The sequence below is a fragment of the Natator depressus genome, chromosome 10 (assembly GCF_965152275.1).
Source record: "Natator depressus isolate rNatDep1 chromosome 10, rNatDep2.hap1, whole genome shotgun sequence".
Classification (NCBI taxonomy): Eukaryota; Metazoa; Chordata; order Testudines; family Cheloniidae; genus Natator; species Natator depressus.
Genome location: NC_134243.1, coordinates 76,517,797 through 76,540,965, shown reverse-complemented (window position 1 = coordinate 76,540,965; position 23,169 = coordinate 76,517,797). Strand labels below are relative to the sequence as shown.

General features: G+C 45.6%; 1 protein-coding gene across 1 annotated transcript in view; it reads left to right on the top strand.

The window, feature by feature from the left end:
* The window catches only part of PCSK6 (proprotein convertase subtilisin/kexin type 6), a 115,023-nt gene that overhangs the window by 48,415 nt on the left and 43,439 nt on the right, over nt 1-23,169 (top strand). The window contains exons 7-9 of the mRNA XM_074966555.1: nt 6,277-6,449; nt 15,354-15,566; nt 21,401-21,501. Of these exons, the coding sequence (XP_074822656.1) occupies nt 6,277-6,449; nt 15,354-15,566; nt 21,401-21,501 (487 nt within the window). The remainder of the gene's footprint in view (nt 1-6,276; nt 6,450-15,353; nt 15,567-21,400; nt 21,502-23,169) is intronic.

Sequence of the window (23,169 nt, the reverse complement as noted above, 5' to 3'; positions counted from 1 at the left end):
TTGTACCCACTTGGCCCTGCCCTGGAGGCGGCTCTCGTACCACTGGAGTTTGTAGAGGATTGGTTTGTCTCTGGTGGGTGTTTGGCTTTTATTGGTGAGAGAGAAGTCCCGTTTCCATGATTCCATGAGCGAGTGCTTCTAATAAATCAACCACTAGACACCCCCCAGAACGGGGGTCTCTCTCTCTTTTTAACTTTAGAGTGTCTGCCTAGTTCTCTGCATGGGTGTATTCGCGCACGTGCGTCCGTGTGCATGGCACATCTGATTTCTCTGTGATCCCAATGCAGGGGAACGAATGCAGACCCTGTTTTGAAATGTTCGCTCTCCATGCAAGTGTGGCACATCCCCTGGCACTCTGTACTGGTCAAAGGCCCTTGTGACAATTCCCTGTTTTGTGAAGCAGGCAGCACTGAAAGAAGCTCATGCCATCGGTATAAATCAAGGCTGTAGCAAAATGAGGATGCTGATTTCCTGGTGGAAGCAGGGCCTTTCACTTCCAGCGACTGCAGCTGGAGTTAAAGTACTCTGCCTCCTACAGGATCAGGCCCTAAAATACACATGGTATATTTCAAGCGCACACTCCTTAATAACCCCGGAGGCAGGAATTACTTGTCAGCTTTATAAAAAATGCATTGCTCCCTTTTGAATTTGACTTCTTTAATGAGTGCCTCCATGTGTGTGCATGCTGGGGAGACCAGGAATGCTTTGTTGACCAAGACAATAAAACTGACAGACCGCTTGAGGTTGTAGGTTTGGGTCAATTTTTTGAAACCGAACCCTACAGTTACTGATTGTGGAACAGAACATGCTGTCGCTTTAGCAAAAGTGATTCTAGATGGATTACTAAAATAAACTCGCGATTAATGAGCAAAACTTGTTGGGGAGGCCTATTTGTCACACTCAAAAAGCTACAATCTAATTTTACTTGCTGTTCTTCAATGCTCTTGCATTGCCATTTATTTGCTGTAGGCAAAATACATTACTGCTCAATAAACAAACAGTGATCCTGGCATACCTTCTTTTTTCCTTCTCTTCTTTACAGCCTGCATTCTGAAACTTTTATTGCTTATTCTGTGGGAAATAGCTGATTTATTTCACCCTCCCACCCATCTTTTATTTAACTTTGGTTTCCTTCTTCCAAACTCTATAACCTATAGATCCTGCTGCAGTATTATATAAATCTGGGTTTGATTGCTAGCTATGTTGGATCTGCTATGTGATGAGACTGAGGGGATATTTTCACTCTATACAAGTGCACAACTGGGAACAAAGTAAAGGGAGAATTTATACCTCTTATTTTTAAGGCCATCTATGTAGGTATGGACAGTACCATTTCCATTGTGCCTTGCAAATGTCTCAACACCTCTCTGAGGCATGCAAGTATTAGCCCCATTTCAGATGGGGGACTGAAGCACAGAGAGATTGTGACTTGCCCCAGGTCACATAGGATCTGAGACAGGAATTAAGTTCAGTTCAGATCTCCTTAGTCCCAGTCCTCATACACATGCCCATCTTTTTGCTGCAGACTCACTAAAGGCAAATCCTTCATTGGTTCATAGACAGTCCAGATGGGTAGAGAGTCCCTGTCAGGCCTGGGATGTAGCTTCACCTTCACCCCTTACAGGACTTGTCAGATATTAAATTACAAGATCTGAACCAAAAGGCAAGGTAGACGTGATGTGGATGTGAGGAGCATCTCTGCCTGACCTGCCTTACACCTAATGCACGTAGTCCAGCGAATGGCTTACATTGTCCCAAAGCTGCTGCTTACTCCAGCTCTTCTCCTCTTACATGTAGTGCTGGACATGTCGCTCTGAAGCAGAGTCATCCATTCACGAGCTGAGGTTGGTCCCAATTCTGCAAGGTGCCAGGCACCCCCAACTCCAGCTGACTTCACTGGAGTTGATAGCGCTTGGCTCCTTGCAGGGTCAGGCCTGGATATTGAAAGCTAGCTTTTCCTCCCACCATGTGACGGGCTGAGTGCTTTGAATTATGATGCTACAAAAGGTTTTCTCTTAAAAATGAATAATGTGCAAGATAAAGTAACAGTGATGTGAAAACGCTATTTCCCCTCACATCTCTCAATCCAGGATAGATTAAGCTGTGATAGTGACCAACTAACTGAAAAAAGCGTGTTCTGTCTGAATAATAAGTACCTGTGTGGCACATGCCAAAAACCAGTTCCTTGTCACTTGCCCATGCTATTTAGGAAATTTAAAATGCTGTTATAAAACACAGCCCTGCCCAGGGGTTACTTGTTAGTGTTCTCTTCAGTTTCGTTAGTTCACTTTACAAAGAAAGGAAGCTTTGGTAAATGTCTTTGCGCCTTTGCTTTGTATGTTGAAGATTGTTCCCTGCTGGCAGCAGACGGCATTAGAAAAAAAAAATATTTGAATTGCCTGTAGTCCAGAGCACAGCTGCAACGGTAATTAAAGCTGTCTGCATTTGTTTGGTTTAAGAAAAGTAAATGTGGAAAGGGAAGTGCATTTTTATAAACAGGCGTCTGGTTGGCTGGCTCCAGTAGGCACTAAAATGATCCAATGCTACCTTTCAGACATGAGACCACTTAACAGAGTTACAAAACTAGACTAACTGAGCATCAAGGAAACAGACGACTCTGAGCTGCTTTTGTCCACTCTGTTGATGTGCACCATGGCGGCTGCCTTCTGAGTGCCCCCTCTTACCATGGGGGGCTCTGAGTGCCCTGCCCCAGTTTTCCTCCTCTCAGGTACCCCAAAGACTCTCCATGCCAGGCTCTCTTGCCTCAATAATGTCCCTCCTTGCGGCTGTTTTATTATCAAAACCTAGTGTAAGGCGTTTAAAACATTAAGTCTTGACACAAAATGAGGTCAGACTACATGATCCCAATGGATCCTTCTGGCCTTGGAATTTATGAATGTATGAAAATCCATGTCTCACCTCAGTGCAAACAGCCATTAAAATCACCTAAGAGACAAGGTGGGTGAGGTAATATCTGTTATTGGACCAACTTCTGCTGGTGAGAGAGAGACTGGCTTTCGAGTTCCCTGGGCCTGTTCCAGCTCCGACTGCGGCGTCTCTCCCACACACCCAGCAGGGCCGCAGGAGCTGAGCACGGCCCCCCTGCAGTCACTCCTGACTGTGGCTGGATGCCGTGGCATTGGCACTGAGGGAAGGAGACTCCTCTCCTCTGCTTTCCAGGTTGAGAACGACCAGTTGCCCCAGGGTCTCATTAGCAGAGAGGTGGGGAAGGGACAGGGACTCCCCTCTGAAGCCTGTTCCCCCTGGAACCCTTGTCCCACCCAGCCTCTTTGGAGCCTCTGTTCCCATGAAGTGAGTTGTAGCTCACGAAAGCTTATGCTCAAATAAACTTGTTAGTCTCTAAGGTGCCACAAGTACTCCTTTTCTTTTTGTTCCCATAGCGTGGTTCACAGCTCACTCCAGTTTCACCTTGGGTCAGGCTTTCCCCACTGGATAACCTCTGTGATCAGACACAGCCTCTTCCATCTCCATGGGGATTTGTCAAGCCAAAGGCAACCTGTATACACTTCCTTAGCCTAGTGTTCCATTAACAGGCGATGTATGTGAACATTGTCTCTAGCGCATGGGAAGGCAGGGTCTGAACTCACTCACATTGATCAAAGTGGGGCCTGGTGGTAAAAAATAAATTGGAGAGCCATTGCTGCTATCTAAATCCAGGAAGCTGATCCACTGCCGTGTTCCCCATGCAGGGAACTGTCACACTCTAGTGGTGTTAGTTACAAACACCTATCGCCACGAAAGCAGGCTTCTCAGCTCAGTTCCTGCCCTACAGGAGCACATCCCCAATCAGACCAGGGAAAGAGTTCCCATTGCAGCCCAGGGGAGATGGGTGTGTCCCCTCGCAGCGTCGCGATTTGATCGAAAGTCTCCTGACATTTGGAATGTTTGGTAAATACTCAGCTGCTGGAATCAAGTGAATCCGCAAGAATCTCAGCTTCTGGTTTTTAAAAGTAAGTTTCTAGCCCTGCTGGCTGCACAGAGGAGATGGAAAATGTGAAGTGAGTGCAACCTAAAGGCTTTAAAGCCAGACTGCAAATAACAAAACCCAAGTCTATTGTTTGGCTTAAAAATCATGAGCTTTAAAAAACGATCTTATGATTTAGGGGGCCTGATTCATGATTTTTGAATTCTTGGGGTTGTGCCTACAATGCTGTATTTACACCAGGGCTGAATTTGTTTCACAGCATCTCTTTGGTTTCCCGATAAACTGAATTCTTGGTCTACTACCACTTCCTGGTTTGGAGCTTCCCAGTGAAATGCAGCACAGGATTATGAGTCTTTAACATCAATGATTCAGTGACAACGTTATACCTTTGCCATGTCTTCTTGAATTGGCTCCATTCCCTTTTTTTGTTCTGTCTTCCCATTGGGCATTTGCCATCAAGTTGCCTCGTGCTGCAGAGACGAGCCAGACAAGCATCCTCTCTTGAGATTGATGGGAATGCTTCACATGGCTGGGAAAGCGGCTTCACCATATAAGCCCTCCCAGCTATGTCACTTCTGTAATTGAATTAGTCTTCGCAGTCAGTGATTCACTGTTCCAAAACCTAGGTCCCTTATGTATTGGTGTGAGGAAAACTTCAAGAAAAATGATGATAAAGAGGCTGAGCTGAAGTGAAATGTGCGATCACACCTACCACTTTTCCTCCTCTTCAGCATGGCAGCTTGATGTCAAGCTTTAGAAGGCTTCTTTTCCAGTGATCAGGTTTTGCCCCCTCACCATATCTCTTGGGCAACTTTGCTGGCACTTTGCAGATGGCTGGTGGAGCTGCTGTGAGGTTGGACTGCAAATGGTCTGCTTGTCCTACTGCGTTTTGGATATTGTGTTTGGATTTTCTCCCCTCTCTGACTTTTTCATCTTGATTTCAAGGGACTGATGAATCTTTATTCAGTTACAAATAAAATTCTCGCCATCTCTTCCAGGAGATATGAACATGGGTTGACATTTTCAAAGCCACCAGAGGAGTTTAGCGAGACAGCTCCCAGCTGTGTGTGTGGCTAGCTGGAAGACAAGAATTCTAGGTCGTGAAACGTTTCAAGGCAGCAGGAATTTGTTTGGATTCCACACTGGTACGAAACGGAGACCTTTTGAACTTGTTCATGAAAGAGAGAGTCCTCCACCCACCCAAGAACAGCCAATAGCCCAGAGCAGAGCAAGAACTGGAACCTGGGTCCTCCATATCCCATCATGGGGCTGCTGCCTATTCTGCTGTCTCCCTCTTTCTTTGACCAGAAATTTCATCCTGGACCTGAGAAGCCATCCTGACAAAACTTTCATTATAACTCCTGTTTCTGCAAACACTTTCCGTTTCAACAAATCAGTGTTTTCCAACCAGAAACATTTCATCTAAAAATTCCCAGCTCTAATTGTGTGTCCGAATCCCGAGTTGGCTTTGAAAATCTCATCCTGGGGCTTCTGAAGTTCCCAAGGATGCCCATCCTTTACTTACGTTTACTGTGAAGCCTGACAATCTCCCATACGGTCACCCATATCACGTTGCTCACTGAGCAGTAGGCTCGCATGAGCGATTTCTCTGCCCTAGAAATTGTCTCGTTTACTTTTTAGCAAATGCTTTCAGCACTTTTTCTTTGGGAAGCAGTTAGCTTGTTCCTGATCAAAAGCTGGCACACTGTGTCATTTACGGGCCTGGTGTAACTAATGCTAGATAAAAGTGCATGAACTAACTGCATTCTCAGATGGGGCTTTTGGGTGAGTATTCAGTAAACAGGCTAATGAATGTCTTCCAGGCGTCAGAATGATTTGATTAACTATAATTATAAGGGGAGGGGGGAGGGGAGTTGTTAACAGAGAAATTTTATGACTGAAAGAATTTTAAAGGCATATTCTCTCCAGCAGATGTGGGACTCTACTAGTGTGACTTTGTGGGTGCTACTACTTCGAGAGAGAGGAACTCTGGGGAAATGTTTAGATTCATTCTGGACCACGCTGCTTTCTGAATCCTGCTCGTGAAGCGAAACACCCAGAGCGCTCCAAATGATGTATCTTTTTAATTCCTTTCCATCAAATCAGCAACACAGTGAGAGAAAAGTGAGAGGGGGAAAGGTTTCCAAAATAGCATAAGAACTTCACGCAGCAGAGCTCATTAGGGTACCCACACTGACATTGTTTTCAGCTGTTCAAGACATTACAAGCCTTTCAGTTCTCAGCAGCCTCTAACAAAGGCCTTTGATTGCAATCCTTGCACTTTCATAAAAGCCATTCAGCCCTAATGTCTAATGTTTTTGTGCTTTTAGGCGTTCGTATGTTAGATGGAGATGTAACAGATGTTGTTGAAGCAAAGTCGCTTGGCATCAGACCCGATTACATTGACATTTACAGCGCAAGCTGGGGGCCAGATGATGATGGGAAGACAGTTGATGGACCTGGTGAATTGGCCAAACAGGCTTTTGAGTATGGCATTAAAAAGGTGTGGATAATTGAGTGCATTGGAGACACTGTTCCCCCCCCCCCCCTTTTTGCTCCATATGAAGTTTAAATTCGTGTGTGTGTGTGTGTGTGTGTGTGTGTGTGTGTGTTGGGGCTAAGACTAGTGTGGAGCAGGGTGTAGAAGGTTAAACAAAGGAAAGAAAGTTAAGGTCAAGAGAATCGTCTTGAGAGAGTGGTGACCATGTCCAGGCCTTGTCTATACCACATCTGACACTGTGGCTACCACTTAGGGAGCTGCACTGGGCGTGATTCAATTTTTCCTAGTGTAGACAAGGCCCAGGTGACTTCAGAACACTATCTCAGCATCTGGCATCCCTAGAAACGAGAAATGGCTGTTAGCTGCAAGATCCTGACTTGGAGCCCCTTTTGCCCTTTCCCTCCCGGATCTGCAAATTATGGAGGCATTCACATTCTTGATTGGGCTCATCGGACTTGGTGACAAATAAATAGGAGTGATTCTAACCCCACTCCACGCTCAGCAAAGCAATGCATGGAAAGCTCTTCGGGAGGCTTGATAAAATCTACTCAGCATAGATGTTCCAGGCACATGTCTGGCATTAAAAATAAAATAAAAGGCTTTCCCCAGGGCACTGATCAACACCAGCCTAAACTAGCACTTCCCCGTGTCAGGGAAATCCCTGAGAGAACAGATGGCCCAGAGCTCATAGCAGACTCAAGTCTAATTTGAAATCCTGGACTGGAAGCTATGTTGGCTTAATAAATCAAAAGTATTTGAAGGGAGCTCATTTTTTATTATTAATTAGATTTATTCTCCCAGGGACTGGGGGCTGCAGGGAGGGGGATTTATCTCTTTGTTGTAGCACCAGGAGAGTCCACTGCCCCCACACTCTCACTTCCCCCCTCACTTTATCTCCTACTGTGGCATTCTATCTGACAACCAGCCCTGCTAGCCAGTAAGGAACAGGAAGGACTCATTGTTTCCAAGCCTGCTTGTGCTGCTTGCCTGGTGCTCAATATGGCTGCTGTGCTATGAGAGGTGCACACTTTGCTTCCCGTCTCCCTCCCCTCTGCTTTGGAAGTGTCAGAGAGGTGCTAGGCTTTGGACCTGCAGGTTTGCTCCAGAGCACCGAATTATGTGCACCAGTGAAGCAGGAGGGGAAGTTACTGTCTGACCCCAGCTAGTAATCAGCACATATCCTGAAGCATGAGGATTGCTCATGCCTGTAATACTGTCCAGGCTAGTATAACTGCAGACCCTGTTCATGTGACGATCTCATTCTTATTTTAGTCTCACTAAGCTCCTAATATCCTGTCTCAGTAAGTTTGATAGGTTATTTCCACATTGCATAAAGTATTTCCCTTTATCCGTCTTAAATTTGTTCCCATTTAATTTCAGTGAGTGACCTCCGGCATTCGTGTTATGACAGAGAATAAACAGAAGCTTCCAGTTGTCCATCTCTGCCTCCATTCTCCTTTTACAAATACTCCTTCCCCAAACACGAATCCCTCTCTTGACCCTTTTCTGGAATGTTCTGCTGCATCTCCCTGGAGCTGACATGGCTCAAAGTCAATTCACTATTTAAGGTCCGGTCATAAGCTTGGTTTATACAGTGTCAGAGGTTGACTTGGAGATGTTTAAATCCCTTCCGAACAAGAGTGGGTAGATCAAAAGTCAGTATGTGGAAGTGGGGCCACTCCACTGACCCGACATGTGACTGCAGTAAAATACAAACCATGGCACGTCTTTTGGTCTGCTGGCTCCTGGAGGAACCATGCACTATGGAAGATAGTGCCAGGGCTACAGACCAGGCCACATAACGTGCCCAACACTGGAAAAAAATGATGATTGTGGTCGAAGGATATGAGAAGTAGAAGAAAGCAATGTCATTCTATTTCCTTATTCTCTCTCCTGTTGCTGATACAGCCTGATGTCTGAGAGCTTTTTCAACAGCTGCTCTGCACTGAGTGGCCTTCTTGATTTGAACTGGCCACAGGGATGGTTTCTCTTTTCTGGGACGTTACCACTGATCAGGACCCATTAATACATAGCAGTAGTTTGAAGGAGTGATGGATCCTGGCCTTTGGTTTGGGTGCAGGCACCTCTCCAGACTTTGGAAATGTTAAGGACATTATGATTTATCCTGTAGGAGTACAAACCCACAGGCAGACCCAGATCCTGCTCTGAGGACTTTATAATCAGGTGTGAGTCATGCACAAGATCCAAGGGCAAGGAGTAAGAGAATGAGAGCAGAGTTGCAGGCAGAACCTTCAAAGGCGAGGTTTGCGGATTACAGCATACTTTGATAGATTAACCCCCATCTTCTGGGAGGGTGCTGTATGGAAAACCAGCTCCTTCTGTGCTGAGTTTCTGGAGGAGGCACTATTGCAGCATTTCTTATGACAATCAACTACTCATGGCAAAAGACCTTTCTTGGTACCCTTCAGAAATCTACCCCTCTTCACCGGCTCCATGCTAGGTGAAAATGCTTCTGTATCCAAGGCTTGTGCCATTTCTGGTACTGTCCACTGAAGGGGAAGGGGTGGGAAGTGGCAGGGATGTTTTGGATGGGACTAGTCGTATTTGTCACAGCTTTCTTGAAAGACTGAAGCGAGCTGTTTGGTCCCTTAAGTCTATGTGGAGGAAAAGAGGCTCCCTGGGGAACCTTAAATTGAAGTTATCTAAACCTGGTCTTGAGAAATCTCTTGGGACTTTGAGGACAAGCCGGGCCTCTTTCTCAAGCCTTACTTTGGCATATTCTCCTCATTTTTCTTTTAGCAACTTTAAATTCTGGGGGGGAGTGAAATGTGGGGAATATCCCATTTTGGCATAAACCCTCGCTAAGGGGTTGTCATGTTAAAGTAGTTTAGCCCGCTGGCCAATTCAGCACCGCTGTGAGGGATTAGACGTTGCCGTAGTGAAACAGACGGCCGGCATCTCCTAGGGCGTGGAATACTACGTTTGGCATCGCAGTGTTTGTTTTATCCTTTGTAACAATGCACCCAGTGTGACCTCGAGCCCAAGAAACATGCATTTCGAAACCTAAATTGAAACGTCGCTGAACTGAAGCAATGTTAACTCAGGAGAACTCCCCTGAACCAGAGCTGAACTCTCCTGTTGAGAGCCATTAAGCCCATCAAAATGGAGACACGCAAAGCTGAAGGACCGAAGTTCTGTCTTCAAATAACCTTTTTATGGCCTATGTATCAGACGCTTACAGAAAAGGAAGCTGCAGCTTCCAGGGTTTAGCGTATAGGTCAGTGAGTCAGGACAGCTGGGGTTCCGTTGCCAGCTGTGTCGCTGAGTCACTCCGTGACCCAGAGCCAATTTCGTCATCTCTCTCTGCCTTGGCTTCCCATCTGTACAATCAGGATAACGGCTCCCTAGCTTTGTAAATCTCGTTGCAATTTTGGGGTGAAAGTGATGCATAATTGCAAAGTATCATTACTAAAACAAGGACTTTTGCAGAAAGGACTCTGACCGTGCCCCCGACAATGTTAATTTCCTGTTTGGGGCAGTCAGTCTGCAGAGGGATTCATTGACGTGTGTGTGAATTCTTTTCTTCCCGTATGGAAGATGTGCGATAGAGGAGGCTGCTGCAGCTGATCGGGACACCCTGCCATTTGGATCCCTGCAGCTCCCGCACACACATGTGTACTGCCAATGGTCAGGAAATGGCTTCAACAAGCATTTCCCAAATAACGGCCCTTGCTGCTTTCATTTACATCAAAAGCCTTCAACTCGCTGGAGGAGACATGGTTAGACCCTTACAGAAGTTTCTGGTCCAGATTTGAACCATGTTACCCATTTCTGCAGAGACCCCCTCAGAGAGGGGGGAGAACTGAGAACCTCTCAGAGTTCCCTGCAGATTGTCCCTTCAGTGGGATGGGAAACATATTGAGGCTGGAAATAACAGGGAGGGGAATTAACCACTAGAGCAACTTACTGCGGGGCGGGGTGGCCGCTTCATCGCTAACTCAAGTCTTGATGCCTTTCTAAAGGAGATGCTGCAGCTCAACCAGAAGTTATGGGCTTGTTGCAGAAATGGCTGGGTGGGATTCTCTGGCCTGTCATTCAAGTGGCCAGGCTAGATGACTGCAATGGCCTTAAATGCTAGGAATCAATGATTTGAGGAGGCTGATGGAGGAGGGGTGGATGAGGCCTCTCAACCCTGCAGATCTGGTGTATTCGTGAAGGCACTCACCAAACCTGCCTCTGTTGGCTCCTTTGCTTTCCCACACATCACCGTTCCTGCAAAAGCTACCATTGACTGGATTTTCCCTGCCGCTGTCTGAATTTCTATTGGGAGGTCCAGTGAGTGCACAGGGGCAGGGGACGAAGCCTGGGAGCACGGCCAACCTCATGGCCCTGCCCCTCAAAGCTGCAGGGAGTCAGCAGGAGAAAGAGGTTTCCCAGGGGGCAGTACTCCCTGCCCCTCTCTTGCTTCTAGCTGAGCAGGATGAAAACTCTCCTGGGACCCCTTGGGGACAATCCAGGCCATTGTTATGTATTCACAACCAATTCAAAGTGCCACAAAGCACCTGAGAGCAGGAAACCCTTTTCCCCCTACATGCAGAAATTCTAATTGCCAAGCCTATCTTTTTAAATTACTGAGGAACGCCCTTAATTGGCTGGTCAGCTGTAACCTTTAGCCCAAGCATGCTGCTGCAGCTGAGTTATAAATCTTTACAACTGAATTTTAATAGAAATATTAATGCAGCCATTATCTCTTAGCGATGGGCCTGTGCCAGCGTAATTCAGCTGCTTGTTGCTTGCTCTCTAAGCCACACCTTATTAATTTCTGAGCTAATGGGGGAATTTTCTCCTGTGCTCTAATTGGTCTCATTAAAAAGGGAAGGCAGGCCTGCTGGTGTCAAAACCACATCAGACTGAGTCATGAGAACAGGAAGAATCCAGCACAATTTACTTCAGACTGATAATCTACTGAGGGCTTGTCTACAGAGTGCATTAGTCCACGCCGGAGAGGTGTAAATTCTAGTCTGCGTTAGCATGTCTGGCACCAATGGCCCGTGTGGGCCCTGCTGGCACACACTTAAAGTTCCCTAGTGCACGTTAACGCAGGCCCGTTTTGGCTCAATTAGGGTCTTGGCCAAAACCCACTGAAGTCAATGGAAAGACTTTCATTGATTTCAGTGGGGTTTGGATCCAATTCTTATCGCACTATGAAACCCATGCAATAGTTGCCAGCATGCCGTTGGTTTAACAGTGGTTTCATAAGGAGATTGTGGGTGTTTTAAGCCTGCTTGCAGAAGTCTTGGCAGTTAGGTGTTTCTGAGCTAATGAGAGGAGCATTTCTTGGCTTCCAATTCAGTAGGGTTACAGGCTTAGACTTTATCTCAATAATGGCTAGAAAAGACAGCAGAAATAGTCATTCTGTTATCTCCTCTCCCTCCTCGCAGTTAACGCTAGGGAGAAGAGGTGAGTCTTCCGTTATTATTCCTCAGGCAGAAGGAAAATTTATCGTACGCCTGCTGCTGACTTAATATAACCCCACTGGGCTTTATGGGCTAGTTTACACTCTGTTAGAGTTATTATTGCATGGGGTTTAAGCCAGGACAGAATTTGGTTCTATGCACAGAAGATTAAGGATCGGACTGTACCATCTGTTCTCAGCATATTCTGATGTGAGTGTGAGACAGAGAACTCTGTGAATAATGAATTTTTTGGTTGGCTGGCAATTCTGAAAAATTGGGGGAAGATTATTTTGGGTTGAACCAAAATTCAAATATTTTGCGAATTGAAAAGTTAAAAATAAAAATTGGCGTCTGTCAAAATGCAATGTTTTGTTTCAATTTGAGGGATTTTTCTGTGCGTTTTTAAATGTTTTAAAATAAATTTGGAGGAAGTTTCTAAACAGGAAAACAATTTTGAATCCAAAAATTGAAATGTTTCATTTAAAAAATGTGGAAACAAAATTTTTGACTTGCTTTGATTTATTTTTTTTTAAGCACAAACAATTTGGTGAAACCAACACAAATTCACAAAATGTTTTGGGGTTGCTGACTGCATTTTTCATTCAAAAAGTTTCACGCAGCTCTAGTTAGGAGGCCCATGCTTTGGAAATCATGATTAACACTTGAACGTACGCTGTTTTAGCTATGGCACTGTAATTCACAAAGGACAGGAGGAAAAATGTCAATTCCTGGCATCCTTATCAACTACAAAATCAGTAATAAAACTCCCCTTTTGTGTACCTTTCACAACTGGTGACTGATTTCTAGATAATCTGAACAGTGCTTACGAAAATCTTAGACTGTACCCTGAGATGTCCAGCTTTTTTCTGTTAGTAGATTGATTGGAGCTTATCTTTTAATAGACAATCACCTCATACCGCCTTTTTGCTAAATCCAGCTTTAAAGAGTGTCAGGTTACAAAATGTTGCACTACCCAAACATACAAAGCACATTTATTTCTTCATGGAAATCCTGCCAGGGCCTGTGGGCACAGAGCCAGCACATCTGAGCTGACTGCATTATACACTCCGCCAAAAACCAGAATTAGGAGGTCAAGTTTTAATAGATCCAGAAAACCCTAGAAAGACTTTAAATCTGTGTTAGCAAGTGGCACGTTGAGGTACCAGTCGTGGTTGACCAAAGGTTCGATACACTTCATATGGAGGTAGAATTATCTGTTGGTAGAGGACAGCAGAACAATTTGGCTATCAAGCTGTATTTTTCCCTGCTGACCTCCTGACAACTCTGTTAATCTTTCCTATGGAAGTAACCTCCTTTTGTGGCTGTGAGGCAGGCAAGATAATGAAAACCTAAACACAGTGGGGAAAGCAACCCAATTTACCCTTTGTATCCAGAGGCAGGGTCAAAAAAGAGATTATCAGCCCAGCAGTAGAGCAAGACAAGTAATAAACCATCCCTCTGCCTTGAAGTCTCAGAACAAAATACACCCTTGGAGCTGATTCTGCTAGAGGAAGCTTGCTGTCGTGTGATGGGGAGGGAGAAGCAGGAAAGGATTTCTCCGCAATATGTAGGCGGAGACCTGCCTGGGTTAGTTCCACAATATCTCCCTGACACATGTCAACTCTCTTCCCTGATAAGGGGAGAACCCAAGACAGCTGGGTACCATCCCCGTGACATTCCTCTAGCCCTTTCGTTACTGTTTATGAATTGACTGTCTGTCAAGCTAAGTGGGCTTAATTCAGTCTCCCTTAAGTTTTTAAGTTGTGGAAAGTGGGATAGAAAAGCAAAGTATCCATTTCAGAAGAAGGCACAGCTTATTTTAAAAGGTACTAAAGTCTACGTCAATATGTATGTCCGTGTATGCCAATCAACCAACATTATGGGTTTCCAATAGTAGTGTTAGGAACAGCTCTAGCTTTTCTGCCCACGTGTGTAGCTTCACTGACCTTCTCTTTATCGTCCAGCAGAGAGCCCTTAACTATAGACGGGCCAGTACTGAAAGGCTGCCCTGCCCTCCAGGTATCGCCAAAAATACACATGGATCATTCATTAGCATGACGTACCTTAAAGGACAAGTCAAGGGCTTACGTACCCCAGCGTAGTGTCCCCACAAAACCTCCCCACTGATGGAACTGGTAACATGAGAGATATCCAGATCTGCTAACGTTTAACACGATTCCCGGCTGATGTCCATGTTTGAGCTGAGCTGGGCTGTGCTCAGCGATGGTGCCGAACCAGCTTTGTCACCATTGTATTGCACCTCGCACCCTCTCCGATCCTTGGAAATTTGTTCTTCTGGTGGGCAGGGGTAGCAGTGCAGGGAGATTGTTGCTTTTTAGTGTCAAAACACAGCTCTCGCTATTTTTTTCACTAGCCTAACGCCATCGACGTCATCCCTGATTAGCACTGGGGCAAATGAGAGCTGAATATGATCTAGAGTCCATGCCACGATGGCATTACTGTCTAAACGTGACCTAAAGAAAAATCCTCCTCTAACACATCACCCCTCTGTTCTTAACCAAGAGGCTAGTGGATTTTCACCATTGGCTGAGGAAGGAGTCTCCTGCTATTAGAGTTTTGAGTGGTCTGATGGAGCCCTCGCTTCTGAATTTCTTCCTCTCCTCTCATCACAATTTCCTTTGGCTTGGGGGAGGCCTTGGACTCAGAGAGCCCGTATCTCTTTGGGCACTCCAATCCCACTTTCTCATCCAGCAGAACTAAAATCTGGACTGAATTCAGACTCTTCGGCTCTGCACCTGCAGCAGCCAAGCGAGCTAACTGTGACTGCTTTGCCCAGTGTGGGCTGTAAGCTAAAGTTAGAGGAAAGGGCAGTAAAACAAGTTGGCTCTGTTAGCCTGCAAGATACACTTCAGGCACCTTTTTCCCTTTCTGTTTTTCCCACCAGGAGTAATGAACTAAAGGGAATGGAGCCACCCTGATTCTTCATGAGTTCTCCTTTTGGTTCATCCTGCAGACCACTGGAGTTGCATGTGTACCATGCAGGGGAGTCACAGCAGGTCTTTGCTTTGCTCTGGTGTGTGAAGGAAGTAGCTGCAGCTGGCCTACAGCTTTCAGCCCTATTGCTGGAGATGCCAGTTGCCCGAAAGCACCACTGTGGCGGGCGTCTGCGTGGTCCTCATTTTTCAGCCTGGCTGAGGGAGGAGAGCCTCGGAACTCCAATATGTTTGCTCTTTGATTATTTTGTAGAAGTCCATAAAGCCCCTTCATCCAAGACTTTTCTGCTTTGCCACCCTTTTGGATAGTTATTGCCTTTAAGAATGCCAGTCACTTTAAAAACGACGTGCGTAAATATTCACTGAGTACAGTAGGGTTCTTTTTTAGAATGGTCATTTTTTTTTAAAGGATTGTTTGACCATGGAGTGGGGGGAGGGGATCCAGGATGGTTGTGGATTCTGTCCAGAGGAGGTGTTTGAGGTTTATTCTTGGGGATGGTGTGTTTCCTTATAGATGTTTTTGTTTGAATGTTTAGGGTCGTAAGGGTTTGGGCTCCATTTTCGTCTGGGCCTCGGGAAATGGTGGCAGAGAAGGCGATTACTGCTCTTGTGATGGCTACACCAACAGCATCTACACCATCTCCATCAGCAGCAGCACGGACAGTGGGCTCAAGCCCTGGTATTTAGAGGAATGTGCGTCTACTCTCGCCACAACCTACAGCAGCGGGGCATTTTATGAACAAAAAATTGTAAGTTGTATACCCGGCTCCAAGATGGTTAATTGAATTCTACCTATCTGCCATTTCACTCTTCTCCTCCTAAAAACTGCCGGGAAATGTTATGTGGTTCTGTTGCTGTGTTTCACCCCAGAGGTGACTGCATTTCAGTGGGGGGGTGAAGTGATTCTAGTTTACAAAGCACTGTGAGATCCTGCGAGATGGAAGGTGTTCTATTCAAGTACGTCACTATTTGAAGTAAGTACTGAAGAAGTCCTTACGTCAGTAGACTCTCTCTTTGGGATTTACATTTTACATTTGGTTTAGATTTTTTAAAAACTTTTTACCTGATCCTGCAAACATTCAGGCCTGTACTTCTCTCTGGAATCAGTGGAGCTTCTTGTGCACCTAAAGATGAGCATGTGCATGTTTGCAGGGTTGGGCCTTAATTTTGTAATTGTAGGGCCAGATTCTGCTCTCATTTTCTCTGGATTTACACCAGTGAACTCCACTGATGTCAATAGAACAACATCAAGGTATGTCTGATGTGCAAAGAGAATCGGGACCCTTTTATTTTTTTAATCTAAGTGAAAAGCAATAAAATGTTCCAAGCTTCCAAAAGTATAGGAATATGCAACTAGTGTCCTTTACTACCCTTTGAAATGAAAGCTCAGGATTCTTTTAGTTAAAGATCTGAGTTCCTATAATTTTTAGCCTGAAATAGGCACTAGAGAGGAAACATGGTTAGGCCACTTTCCTAGGACTTGGGAGAGTTGTGTTCAAGTCCCTGCTCTGCAATACACGGTTAAGCAAGTTACATAGTCTCTCTGGGGCCCCACTATCTGTAAAGAGGGAATAACAGCACTGCCCTACCTCAAAGGGATGTTGTGAGGTTACATACATTAAAGATTGTGAGGAGCTGAGGTACTACAGGAATAAGGGCCAGATATGTACCACAATAGAGTTCTAGAAGTTTAAAGAAATGCATGTGCCCACATTTGTCAGCAGGTGTAAACACTTAAGAGCTGTTTTATTTCCTCCCTCCCTTCCCACTCCCCCACCCCCGGAACTTCATTACGAGCAAAATTTGGATAGAATTCCTTCCCCTTAGCTACTACGTGTATTACACGGAAACGGGGTGTGCGGTAATATCTGTGCTCCATGAGCAGGAATTTAATGCTGACTTAAAACAAAAAGTGTTCGTGTGTCTGGAGTGAAGAGAAGATCATTTTCAATCTTAAATGTGATTTTTAAAGCCTTACTAAAGCACATTCTGTAAACACTGTGAAATTAAAATGGCCATGCTATTTAAACAGAAAGCCCTCTATTATTTTGATAGAGGTGAAAGGCCTAGTTTTATAGTCGCAAATCTACATCTCTTGATTTGCATTATTTTCTGTTAGGAAGTGGGTCTGTATAAATTATGTGTGAACTTATTTTTACATTTATCTGTATAAGCAGAGTTTATGCTCTGCACTCTGCAAAACGAACAGGGGAAGTCAGGCAGAAGGGTTTATTCAGGTGATCATTTGATATATTTGTTCCTCTTCTGTTAGATCATGCTCTACTGGGACATGCTTTTGAGGCAGGGGAGGGCAAACTTTTTGGCCCAAGGGCCACATCTGCGTTGAGAAACTATATGGAGGGCCAGGCAGGGAAGGCTGTGCCTCCCCAAACAGCCTCGCCCCCACCCCCTATCCACCCCCTGCCACTTCCCGCCCCCTGAGTGCCCCCCTCAGAACCCCCGACCCATCCAACCCCCCCCCTGCTCCTTCTCTCCAGATTGCCCCCTTCCGGGACCCCCTGCCCCTAACCACCCCCCAAGACCCCACCCACTATCCAACCCCCCCTGCTCCCTGTCCCCTTGCCCTGACCCCTATCCACACCCCGCCCCCTGACAGGCCCCCCAGGACTCCCATGCCTATCCAACCCCCACCCCCCGCTCCCCGCCCCCTTTCCATGCTGCTCAGAGCGGCAGGAGCTCACAGCCACGCTGCTCGGCAGGAGTGGCGGGTCAGAGCGCTGGTAGCGCAGCGAGCTGAGGTTGCAGGGGAGGGGGTATCATGGGGGAGGGGCCGGGGGCTAGCCTCCCCAGCCTGGAGCTCAAGGGCCAGGCAGGATGGTCCCGCGGGCCGGATGTAATTTGCCCACCTCTGTTCTGAGGTCTCGAATTGTGCGCTGTGAGAAGCAGGAACGTGTTGTAATTCAAAAGAGCAACTGGCTGAACCGGTGCGTGTTGGAACATGATTTACAATGCAGTGTACAAGCCTTGTGTTCAGTGAAGTTGCTTAGGCTCTGCAAGTATTGACTTGTATTTTTTCTTGATTAGTCACACTAATGTGTGAAAAAGGGCTCTTCGCTCTGATGAGTACATTTGGCAACAACCCCATTGAATAAAAACCTGCCCTGTCCTTCTTCCTGTTCAATTTCTTCCCTTGATAACATCATAATAATGTTTCCTCAGAGAAATAGTGGAAAACCATCACTGAGTTTCAATGAACTATTCTGTGAACAGCTTGGGTATTTTTTCACAGCCTTTCAAGTTTGCCCATCAAAAAAATGTATGTAGTCTCTTAATAGCAAGATACTGGGCTATAATACTCTCTGTGCATAACCCAAAACTCAGGCAATTCCAATATTACCTGTCATCACGTCTCGTCGCTAGAGCTAGTCCGGAATCTTCCATCAAAATGATGTTTTGATGGACATTGCAGTTGCTGCAAAATAAAAATTTTCTGTGGGGCAAATTTCAATTTTTTTGATTTTTCCATTAGGAAAACCAAAACAAAATATTTGTTGAACAAGTTTCACATTAAGGTGCATAGTCTTATGGTGCTGGGTTGCCTTATGGGAGCTGTAGTTTGGGTGTCTGATGTTTCCATTCTCTCCTATGGTCCAGGCTCCCAGACTGGACTACATCTCCCATGCAGTGCAGTCTCCGTTCTGATTGAGCTGCCTGATGCATCATGGGTGTAGTCTGACCAGGGAGCCCAGCCCATAGGAGAAAAGGCATCATGTCCCTGAACTAAAACTACCATGAGGCAATGCAGCACCGGAGGGAGACACAGTTTAATGCTGAACTGACTTGAAATGTTTTGTTTCAGGTCAGTTCAACCAACTGAAATGAAACTTTTCAATTTGGGAATATTGAAGTGTTTCATTCTGATGGGAAAATGCCAAAATAAAATGTTTTGCAGTTTCCAAATAGACATTTTTCAGAACTTTTTATTCCATGAATATTTTCGGTGTTTCAACTTTTCCCTCCAGATTTGGGATGAAAGCAAAAATGTAGATGTATCAGGATTTCCTGTTTTTGACATGCTCTACTCATCACCTTGCCAAGTTAATGAGCTAGTGAGTTGGGTTGGGGGTTTGCAGACCACTAGGACAAACTATCCTCAGGTGTTCAGAAGAAGTAGATCCACTGAAAGGCAGGCTAGACACAGAACATCAAAACTGTGTTATACAGCGTTCTAGCCACAGCCTCCCCCTTAACCTTAAGGATCCTAATGCAGCAAAAAACCACTGCAACGGTTTGCAAATATGATTACTATGGAGAGCAGCCACTTCGGAAATTTGACACACATTTCTTCTGAAGACTAGATTGATATCAAAGTTTGCCACTTTTCATACTTCTGATATCTCCGCAGGCTTTACAAAGCAGGGAGTTAGATAGTTCTGGGCAATGCAGCAAGCTGTACTTTCTACTATCAAACAGGTTGAGACACTGGGACTGCTTTGTGAGAATAGGGAATGTTGGCCAGGACGCCAGAGGTATTTTTTGCTTTAACTTTCACCTGGGCAGTCACATCATTGATGAGACAGGTCCCAAAAATCACGAGATTGGCTTTAATATCATGGGATTTTTAATAGTGTGGGAACAGGCCTTGATTTAACTTCTCATCTGAAGACCAGCCCATCTAATGATGCAGCACTCTCCAAGGGATGTATTAGACTAATAGCTCAAGCCCTGATGCTAGACTTGAATCTTCTGGGCTAAAAGTAAAGGTGCTGCTAACTGAATGTTTGCAAGGATCAGCTTCTCTATGGGCCAGATCAGACGGCATGTTTGTAAGTGCTGGTGGTGACTCTCATGCAGATTTGCCAGCCCTGTCACTCTGGCCAGCAGTCAAAGTGAGCTATTGTTCCCCTGGAGCCCAGTGGTGACTGAAAGGGAAAAGCTTGGGTTTATTATTGCAGTAACGGTGATGACAATGTCCCTCCTCACAACATGTCACCGGGCAGTGTGGATACTCATTTTCCATAGGCAGCTGTCTCCAAATTCATGATCCTTGACAAAAGTTTTTCCCCCTGTCCCAAATTATATTGTCATTGTACGGCCAAGTAGCTAAAGAAAAACTTAAGCTGGGAATGTCTAAAACACGTTTGTTTATCATATGTCCATTTTCACTATACAGCTGTCTGGGGCCTTGATTCAAAAAAAGTATGCTTAAATCTTAAATGCCCTGTGCATATTGATATCAATGGGACTTGTGCACACGTTTAAAGTCTAAGTGCTGTCCCGAATTGGAGTGCTTTCCTGAAGTGGGGCCTTCATTTTGTCAGATTTTTCCAGCAAGCATTTTTCATGCTTCCCCTCATGCTCCCTCACTGTCCCAGAAGAAGCTCCTTGTATACATCCCCAGACACATCTCACAGTGCTCCTTCAAACCCTCATTTGTGGTCATGCCTGTAGTGTGGCAGTCACCCCCGCTCCGGCTCAGAAGGGGTTAAAAGCCAGCCCTTGGGGGGGTGGGGGGGTGCTGAGAGAAAGGGCTGGGCTGATTGGGAAGGCAGCCACAGCTGGGGACATGCCCCAATCAGGCCACAGCAGGCCCTATAAAAGGGCTGTGAGCCAGGCGATCAGGTAGAGACTCTCTTGCTTCTGAGAGAGGAGGACCTAGCAGCTGAGCAGGGTACCTAGAGTGGAGCAGGGCTGGGGGGAGGCCAGAGGAGCTCCAGTTTGGGAAACCCCCAGGCTGCAGGCCTTGCTAAAGGCCAGGGAAGGTAGTGGGTAGCCTGGGGTTAGGCAGAGGCAGCTGGTCCAACCCCTCTTGCTGATGATGAGTGGTTTACAGACTGCAGTCTGCCCCAGTATGTGGGGGCTAGATGGTGACTGGCAGTAGCCACTGAGGCAAGGTGGGGATAGAGGGTTGGGGGTTCTCCTGGAAGGGGAAACCCGGAGGGGGTAGCACTCTGAGGTAAAGAGGGGCACCAGGGTCTGGGAGGGACATGGGGGCCAGCGGCAGGTAAGACACCAGCCTGCAGAGGGCGCTCCGGGCTGGAAGAGCTAATTCCCAAGATGACCAGCAGGAGGTGCCGCCCCAGTGATTTGCCACTTCACTACAATGCCCACAAAAAACTTGACAGTGGGTAGGCAGTTAGTGTGCTGTGACTGCTGCTTATTATACTGTTTATCACCTCATTATTTGACTCCTAGGACTGGAAGGGACCTCAAGAGGTCACCTAGTCCAGTCCCCTGCACTCATGGCAGGACTAAGTAAGTTAGCTTGTGCTTCCACCTGTTGTCTCTCAGCTTCTTAGATTGTTAGCTCTTCAGGGTGGTGACCATCTTTTTATTAGGAGTTTGTACAGCACTGTGCGCAACAGGGACCCAATCCCTGATTGCTGCCCCTTACAATGGATCCTGTTCCCACCAAACCTGTACTTACTCTCTGTGGCTCATCAAGGTCATGACTTTAAGATGCATCTGAACAGAGACTGCCTGAAAACAAACTCTGATCCTTAAGCACTAATCGGTGCATGCAGCTTTCTGCCTGTGACAGGGACCTTGGACTGTTCTGTGATCAAACTGTATAGAAATCTGCTCATAGCACAATGACTAGCTGCAATAATTTTGTCCTTAGGTTACCACGGATTTAAGACACGGTTGCACAGAAGGTCATACTGGAACCTCCGTGTCTGCACCCATTGTCACAGGCATCATTGCTTTGGCTTTAGAAGCAAAGTAAGTTAACTCTTGCTTTCCTTGTTGGCCACTTTCTGTATTGAATGTTTATGTAATTGGAGCCAGAGAAAAGTTTCAGGCTTTTTACTAGAGCTGGCTGAAATGAGAAAATGATTTCATGAAAAATTGCGAAATTGTTTCCATTTTGCTAGGTTTTATGTGGATCCATTTTCTAATTTGCATGAAATTTTCCTGCAATACTTTTAAATAACATTTTTACTGAACTAGTTCTTAGCACATTTCTTTTACCGAACCCCTGGCTTTCAATAAGACAACAGTTTTCAGTGAATGAAAATTTTTGATAAGTATTTCAAAAATGGTTTCCATAAAAATTGTGGTTAAAAATGTTGCAGAAAGTTTCATGTGAAATGGAACATTTCTGTAATGGTGTCAGTTTTTCACAAAACATTTCATTTGGAGGTGGGGGGGAGGTCACTTTTCAACCAAAGAAAAGGCTTTTAGTGTAAAACATTTTGACCGACTCTACCTTTTTAAAGAGCTATGGTTGGAAAACTGAAGTCTCTCCCCAACCTCAGCCCCTCCTTTCCATTTAAATCTCTTTTACTTTCCCTCCATCCCCTCCTGCAATGTACAGATAAACTTCATGATGTAACCTGAAGATCATAAAACCCATGTTGTAGTGGACCAGAGGGGGGGGAGTGTCATCCTGAGACCCCCTCACTGGGTGTGCCCTGCCACCAACCTCCCTTTTTATACCAGGGGGCTGCTGAATCCAACAATTTCTACTGTATCACATGACCCGAGAGGAGGGTCTGTGAAATAGCCAGGACTCAGACAGTGAAGGGTGGGTAGATCCAAATAAAGACTTAAAGTTCAGCAATATCCAGTGCAGATCAGGAGCAATGTGCTCCCAGTGGGAAATACCATTTAGCAACTGGGATAGCCTCATTCTGCACTAGCTACACTTTCAGGATGGATGTGAGGTACATTCGTTGGAAAAAGAAAAGGAGGACTTGTGGCACCTTAGAGACTAACCAATTTATTTGAGCATAAGGTTTCGTGATGCATCCAGTGAAGTGAGCTGTAGCTCACAAAAGCTTATGCTCAAATAAATTGGTTAGTCTCTAAGGTGCCACAAGTCCTCCTTTTCTTTTTGCGGATACAGACTAACACAGCTGCTACTCTGATTCCTTGGAAAGTGGCATTTTGCTCTTAATGCAGCTGCTACATACAGGGGATATTACCAGACGAATTCTCTGAGACTGTGCAGTTAAAGGACCTGATCCTGCTCCCATTGATGCATGGGGAAAAGCTCCTATTGAATTCAGTATTTTGGGATCAATCCCAAACAAAACACACTAAGTTTTGAGTATAACACCAACAGACCCTGGTCATCTGGATTGAACCTGGGACCTCTGGAGCTTAGTACATGAGCCTCTGCTGTATGAGCTAAAAGCCACATGGCTGTTAGCTAAGGCTGTAGCAGACTCCTTAATCTCTAGGTGGTCTCAATTGCCACTAGGTGGGACAGAACACCACACCCAGGAGGTGTGTGGATTATATTAGCATTTTAAAAGGTGTCACTCTCCCTCTAAATGCAGCCTTGGCATCTATACATGTCTCAGGCCGTTGTTTTCTCTTTCCTATAACAAGCGTGTTTGGTGCGTTTGATACAACTTATTAGTCTTAGGAAAAAAACAACAACCC